This window comes from Leishmania martiniquensis, chromosome 33 (assembly GCF_017916325.1).
Source record: "Leishmania martiniquensis isolate LSCM1 chromosome 33, whole genome shotgun sequence".
NCBI lineage: Eukaryota > Euglenozoa > Kinetoplastea > Trypanosomatida > Trypanosomatidae > Leishmania > Leishmania martiniquensis.
In genome coordinates this window covers 823,643-831,142 of record NC_090168.1, presented here as the reverse complement: position 1 = coordinate 831,142, position 7,500 = coordinate 823,643, and the positions used below count along the sequence as shown (strand labels likewise).

At 59.7% G+C, this 7,500-nt stretch overlaps 2 protein-coding genes across 2 annotated transcripts; both read right to left on the bottom strand.

Annotated features, from left to right (window-relative positions):
• Positions 1 to 1,001: 1,001 nt before the first annotated feature.
• LSCM1_02672 (uncharacterized protein) lies at positions 1,002 to 4,097 on the bottom strand (the record flags this gene model as incomplete). The annotated part of the gene is made up of 1 exon (XM_067320249.1): positions 1,002 to 4,097. One exon carries the CDS (start codon positions 4,095 to 4,097, stop codon positions 1,002 to 1,004), a length of 3,096 nt encoding a protein of 1,031 aa, XP_067175624.1.
• A 550-nt stretch (positions 4,098 to 4,647) lies between these two features.
• LSCM1_02671 (uncharacterized protein) lies at positions 4,648 to 5,049 on the bottom strand (the record flags this gene model as incomplete). The annotated part of the gene is made up of 1 exon (XM_067320248.1): positions 4,648 to 5,049. The coding sequence occupies one exon, from the start codon at positions 5,047 to 5,049 to the stop codon at positions 4,648 to 4,650; it is 402 nt and encodes a 133-aa protein (XP_067175623.1).
• Positions 5,050 to 7,500: the final 2,451 nt, after the last annotated feature.

Sequence of the window (7,500 nt, the reverse complement as noted above, 5' to 3'; positions counted from 1 at the left end):
CTCCCACCTCCCACTAGGTGAGATCGTCCAGGCGCGACATCGACACGGGCGGACATGTATGCTCAGGCCGACACCCCAGTATCCCCTTTTGCTGAGCGAGCAGAGAGAGGAAAGCGCACGGCGGACTCATCTCGCGACGAGAAAAAGTGGAGGTGTGCCCAAAAGAAAGCCGTACTGCAGCACGCAGTTTCCTCGTGGCACGCTGTGCCTGCGAGCCCCGTTGCAGAAATCACTCCCCGTCGTCCCTACGTGTGCCAAGATACCCCACCTACTTCCACAGAGCTATTACTGAACTTGTTTGGAAGGACATCATTTCTCCGTTCTGAGAGCGTCTTCACGATGCCACTGAGAGCGAGCCGAGCCATACTCGGCCCATTAGGGCAGCCACACGCCCCATCGACTCGTGCAAAACAACCGCACCGACACCCCTCGCAGCAGTGCGCCGGCCCCGCCATCCGAGCACGCCACCCTGCCCCAAAGCCCTACCCGCCCCGCACACCGCCCCCCACCACCACCATGCAGGCCGCCACGTGCCTGCATCCGCATCGGGGTGGTGCGCAGGGGGGCGCCCCACACCAGCAGGCGGTGCCAGGGCCGGGCGAGGTGCACCCGCGTGACGCCGACACTCCGCTCACCAAACGCATGGCACGAAGCCTGCGCACCGCCGCACCTTGCGGCGACGCAGCGCTACACAGGGCCTGGCCGCCGGCATCCGTGGCGCTGCACCGCTGGCCACCCCTCTTCCCACGTCGCGGGTGCTCGGCCCCAGGTCGGCACCTCCAGAAGCGGCTCGGCGTTTGGCAGAGGATAAGGAGGGGGAGGCTGCCAGGCCGCTCGACAGAGCGCGTCCGCCGGACTGGGATGCCGCCCTCGCGGAGGCGTCGCCGCGCAAGGAGGGGTGTGGAGACATGAAGTAAACCAAATCGATAGAAAGGGGGGAAAAGGGCTGCGCAGAGGCTCCGGCGGCGACCCACTCACCTCAACCCTTTTAGCGCAGCTGTTTACCAGTCGTCCACGACGCCGAAACGGTCCAGAAGCACCTGCTGCTCATACAGATCCTTCTGGACCTTCTTGCGCATGTAGAACACTGGGCAGTCGCGGCTAGAGCATATCACCTCTTGATTTAATGACCCCTGGCACTGCTGGCACTGGGTCCAAACTTGTGAGTAAATGGCCTCGTAGTGGTTGCGCTTCGCCACGATCTTGCCGTACACCTCAGGCGCTCTATCTTGGCAGTTGTCGCACAGCGCGCCCTCTTTGATGGCGGCACGGCATGAGATGCACTGCAGCTGAATCTTCACAAACCTCATCAATCCGCCAGCATTCTTGCTGGGCGCAGAAATAGCGATGTGGCGCGTGTGATCTCCTTTGATGAGCACACTGGGGTCATCCAGCACGCCTTCAAACACACGTAGAATCGGCGGCGCCAGCTGATGTTCGAGGTAATATTGTGTGTCGATCGGAATATTGTTATCGAGTACATAAATCGGGTCCTCGCTTCGCTCGTACGCCTTGGCACCCTTTGCTGCCTTGATGATAACATACGCCACGCGGTCGCCAATGGTCGGCGCTGAGGCGGGGTCTCGATGCCGCATGCGCTCAACAAGGGCAATGTGCGCCTGTGCACCGGCGTATTCGTCCTCCGCCTTTGAGAAGGCCTTTGTGATCACCAGATTCGAGATGTCCAGCCGGTTCAGCAGCAAGTCACTGATCGTACCTTTCACAAACTCGACAGCGCTCTCGACGGAGCGGTGGATAAGGATGCGATTCAGCACACCGGACACCATGCGCGCGACAAGGGGGCAGTTGTCTCGGCGCACCGTCTCGATACCCTTGGCATCCAGCTTGTCGAACCGATCCGTGTTCGTCCACAACAGTCCTGCGTAGCGCTTCTTGTTCATGAGTAGGTATGGGAAGTACACCTTCTCGAACTCGAGCTTGATGGGCTGGAGGAAGTGGCTAGACACCTTTTCCGCCGCCTCGATGCCGAAATCCATGGCCGCCCGCAGGCGCTCCTTGTCGGTCGCTTTCTCGTCGGTGACACACCTCACCATCACCGAGTCGGTATCGCCGTACAGCACACACGCGCCGGGGTACAGCTCCTCGACAAGTTTTTTCGTCTTGTCAATCATCTGCCGGCCATACGCCGTGACGGAGGCGCTGATCTCCAAGCACGGTAGCTTGCCCACCTGAGCACCTGTAAACCCGTACACAGAGTTGGCGCTAACCTTCAGTGCCAGCTGGCGTCCATTCAGAACCTTGTACTCCAGAGAGTGCATAGGCACATCCCTCATCATCTGCCGCGCATGTTTTCGAGCAGCCAGTAGGTCCTGCAACACCTCGGGAAGAATGCCTGGGAAGACGTCTTTCCTCACAAAGACGTCCGACGTGGGCGATCGATCGAGGGCGTCCTCTGCGTAGAGCCTCGCGTCGGCCGGGCGCACCAATGTTGAGTAACACAGGTTATGCGCTATGATGATCGACGGATATAACGACGCGAAGTCGAGTGTTGCGACGGGGCAGTTGTAGAAGCCTTTGATCGGGTCAATGACGGTGGCGCCCTCGTAGCCGCGATCGCTCCCGCCTGTGTACTCGACCGTCGGCACCAGCAGCTTCTTCTTTTGAGCCTTGCGCAAGAGCATGGAAAAGACCTTGATTTGCTGGCCGCGCTCCAGCAGCCAACCCACCGGCACGCCCGTTACCCGCGCCATCTCCACGTTATTCACAATGCACATGAGTCGATCCAGCAGCTTCACAGGAAGAAATGCATCCTTCAGGCAGTACACGGCGAGGCGGCGGCGCGTCTCTTCGTCGCCGCACTGCAGGTCTGAGATGATAGAGTGGTGCACGTCCTCCTTCTGCTCCCCAAGAAAATTCTGTGATACGGAGTTGAGGGAATAGGAACGCAGCTTGTAGTCGCGCTGGATCACCACCATCGCATCCATGATGATGCGTCCCTCCAGGGTCAACTCCGTATACTCGCGGTTGCCCATCTGCTTCGATTGGAACTTCTTGTCGCGCGCCACTGTCCGCTCGTGAATTTGTCGGCCCCAGTAGTGAAACGCGTCGCTGGCCTTCAAGGCTGTAGCACGGTTCAGCAGGTATGGGAAATCGAAATTGCAGATGTTGTACCCGGTCAGGATGTCGGGGTCGAGCGCTTTCATGAAAGTGGCCCATGCCAGCAACATATCGGCCTCTGTTTCGTATGAGAACACCTGCGCCCCTGCAATCGGCGCACAGCTCTTTAAGGTGAAGATGCTCTTCGTGAGAGGATCCGACTCGCGCCCATATTCGACGCAGTGGTTGGCGATCTGAATGACAGGGTCGTGCTCTGGCTCAGGGAAGAGACCCTTGCGGCCTTGACACTCTATATCGATGGAGAGGATGCGAAAAGGCGCGATGGACAAGTAGTCCCCAAGTGGTTCGTGATTCTGCACATCCTCGTGCGAGCACGCCACCTCGATCTGGCACGCCGACGTCTTGACTGGACAGGAGAGGAACTTGCCGTGGGTCAGCGTCAGCCAGTTGCTACCGCCAATGCCGTTATCGACGAGGAAACGCAGCGGAAAAATCACGTTCGACTCGAATGTGGGAAAGACGCGAACTCCATCCCACGCCCCAGGGCACGAGGTGCCGCGCTCTGAGAGGAGGCTGCGTAGCTTGGGAATGTGCTGCGGCAGCTGCACGACAATCTTCAGATGTGGCGCCAGCTGGCCCCCCTTGAAGTACATGAGACTGCGGCGCTGGTGCACCTCCACCCGCACAACGGTGTCTTGCAAGCGAGTCTGGTTGCTAAGCTGCTGGTTAAGCTCCCGCATAAACCCTTGAGAGTGAACCGGCAGCCAGTTTGGCGGCGCCTCAATCCACAAGTAGGGTTCGTAGTTGTAGCAGTGAACCAGCACGCTGAAGCCCTCGGCGGTGACCCCGTAGAGACGCACCACCGGCACCTCGCTGTGACGAACACGTGACACCGTTTCATGTGGGCTTCCCTTCGTCTGGCAGCAGTCAAGGAGCTGAAAGCACAAGTTTTGATGCAAGTACGAAGCAGGGAGAGGCGCGCGAGCGATCGACTTCCACTGCGACAGAGACGACGACATTTTTTTCTACGTGTGCCTGTACGACTGAGAAAGAAAGAGCTGTGGTCAGCAAAAGAGGTCACCCCCGGAAGGGCTGCCGCAAGGGATTAGAGGTGCAGGGAAAGGGAGAAACTAAGAAAGCAGCCCCGATCCTCAAGTTAGCTTGGCAGTGCAGGCAAAGACGGTATCACACAAAAAGCGCACGAGGAGAGGGATGTCAAGAGGGAGTGCAGAAGCCTGCGATTCGGTGAAGGACAGAGAGGAAAGAGCTCGCGCAGCTGCCAATCTGAGAAGCAGGCGAGTGCGAGGTTGTTGAGGCTGTCTCGTAGAGTATGCAATGTCGCATCATCGGGCAAAAAGAGAGGCCGGCAACAGAGAAGTGCCACAGGTCACCCTCACACGTGTGCACGCTCTGCCTCAGACAGCTAAGAGAGTCGATCGCTATCGAGTGTCGTAGCTTAAAGGCAGTACGTCATCGGTAGCGGGAAAAAAAAGGAAAAGACTGACGATTGCACTGCATTTTACTCCTCATGAGTGTCGTACAAAGCGCGGCAAGCATATACACCGGCATCTACCGGATCCGAGGCGGTGACTGCTTTCGCAGTCGAGAACCGTAAATTGCCTGCAGCGCCTTATGCGCAGCACGCTTGCTGGTGGAACTGTCTGGTACACCCTTGTCCACAATGGCCCAAATGTTGTCGTCCCTCCGAACACGATGCGTGTCTAGACAACTGCTCTGCAGCACGCGTAGTGCCAGACACCATTCTCCCCGAGTCACAGCGATCTTTTGAATGATGAGAGGTAGCGTGTCCTTGTCAACAGTGCCCCAGCGAATGCCGTCTGCGATGCGCTTGTCAATTCTGGCGCCGTCGTGCTTCTCCTGAAGAAGCTGTGCGCACAGCGTGTCGATCACTCGAAATGAAATCTGCTTCATTACCCCTTGCACGCTACTTTTTTTGCTCACCGTGAGCATGTGGGAGGCGCCAGGAAAAAACAAAAAGATACAATGAGGAAAGTTCGCTTAGTGAATAAGAGATATTCGAGCGGTAACGACTATCCTGGAAAACGTTCGTGCCGCTCTCGTTTCATGAGGAGAAAAGGCGCAATAGCGCCATGGGCCCCGACTGCTCTATCACTCCTCTGCGTGTAGCGCAGAGAGCGACCAGGGAGCAGGGGACAGCAACCACAATGATCTGATACCTTCCCGCTGCAGCCTATTCCTCGAAAGAAATCATCTCGACGGACTCATCGCCGACCCCCCTGCGCATACCGTTACGCATTTGTCTTTTTCGCCATCGCTTCGCTCTGCCGCAGATAAAGAGTTCCGTTCCGCTCAACCTCCCCCGGCCTGTCACACGCCTGTCGGCTCGTGCAAAGCAGCCGCGTGGACACCCCCGCCATGCAGGCCGCCACGTGCCTGCATCCGCATCGGGGCGGTGCGCAGGGGGGCGCCCCACACCAGCAGGCGGTGCCAGGGCCGGGCGAGGTGCACCCGCGTGACGCCGACACTCCGCCCACCAAGCGCATGGCACGAAGCCTGCGCACCGCCGCACCTTGCGGCGACGCAGCGCTACACAGAGCCTGGCCGCCGGCATCCGTGGCGCTGCACCGCTGGCCACCCCTCTTCCCACGTCGCGGGTGCTCGGCCCCAGGTCGGCACCTCCAGAAGCGGCTCGGCGTTTGGCAGAGGATAAGGAGGGGGAGGCTGCCAGGCCGCTCGACAGAGCGCATCCGCCGGACTGGGATGCCGCCCTCGCGGAGGCGTCGCCCCTTTCTCATCGTGAACGGCAGAGGATGGTTTGCCTTTTGGCGTGCCCTTTCCCTTGCGCACACAGCAGGAAGTGCATCAACTTGCAGCAGCAGCAGCAGCAGCAGCAGCGCCCCCCCCCTGATGCCGTACGGCGAAATGCGGGTTGTCTCGGGCGAGCCGTCTGCCACTGAATCAGGGTCATGCGCGTAACATTAGCCGATGGTCCTTCCTCGCTCTTTATCGTCGAATATGCGCGGCGCGATCGCCGCCACAGTGGAGTGGACGGTATACCTCGATCCAGGCAGGCCGCGTCCAGGATCCTGCTCCGCGGCGGAGGCGGTGGCGCCTGTCGTGCGGGTAGAAGGAGGGGGATGCTCTGGGCACATGCTGCATGAGCCAAAGGAGGAAGTCGAGCAGCCCCCCCGCTGGGGCCTTCTGAGGGCCTCTGCTCAGCCTGCGTACCGCGGTGTCTCGCTCCGTCGCCTCACGCCGCTGCATCTCATCCTACGCGGTGGAGAGTCTCCGCATGGGAATCTGTAGGCCAGGATAATATTATTAGGGGAGTCCTCGTCGTGCTTGCAGCACCTGCGCCTCACCACAGCCCACCCGTTCGGACGGGGGAGAGGCCACCAAAGTTGCACACACGCACTGCAGGGTAGGCTGGGACGGCTTTCCAACCCCCAGCATCGCGTGTCGCTCTTGCGCTTCTCGCTTCTCAGTCCCTTGTTTCGGTGTGATACGCCACGACACCTGCCGCACGACAGCGGGTCCACACGCAGCACCGGCAACCTTGGACCCTGGCGCCTGTTTCAAGACGACGACGCTATTGAGGAGGGTCTCTACATCCACCCTCCATGTACATCCTTGTCATTCGGAGGTGCGTCTGGATGGCAGGCCTGCATGCGCTGCTGCGAGCCTTTGGCAGAAAGGGCGTTCCGCCCTCGCCGAAACCCGCACGCCTTTGACAGGAATGGGTGCGTCGAAGACGAAGGAGCCCGCGCTTATGCTCAGGCCTGCGCAGAGAGAGCGCATAGCGTTTCATTCTGAGAGAGCGCGGGAGGCAGCGGTAGACACCCGGCAGGTGGAAAACGGCGCAGCGCGAGTGAGCTGTGCGTGATCAGATCACTGCTTGCAACAGGCTATGCTTCGAGCGGTTCATGAATCTGACGTAGAGTATTCGGCGCAGCGCCAGCTTGGCTTCTCTCATGGCAAAAACGCTCGGGGAGGAGACACAAGCGGGTGTGTGGGCGCACGCCAATTCAAACGCCGCACCACGCAGCGCACCGCGTGCACTCACCCCGGCGCACGGCAGTCACTCGCCGCTGCAGGAATCCAAAGTACAGGCAGGTGCCCGTGTGCAACTGGGCGAGGACGGGGCCCTCTGCTGTCTTGAAAGCTCAGCTTCCGTGCTCTTGCGGCGTCGCGACAGTTGCCGCCGCGCAGCGCTTGTCTCAATGTCCCGAGAGCGTTGATTACTGGTTTCAGGAAATGTCAGCGTGGCGCCTGAGACCAATGGCCAACTCCGTGACGCATTCAACTCACGCTGGTGCCTCCTCTGCCATGTTCGGGTTATGCAAGCACGTCAGCGTTCCCGTTGTGTTCCAATTCACAGTCGCCAGAGACAAACTAAAATGAGAAACGTACGCAACGTGCCGGCAGCGCCAGCAATTAGCC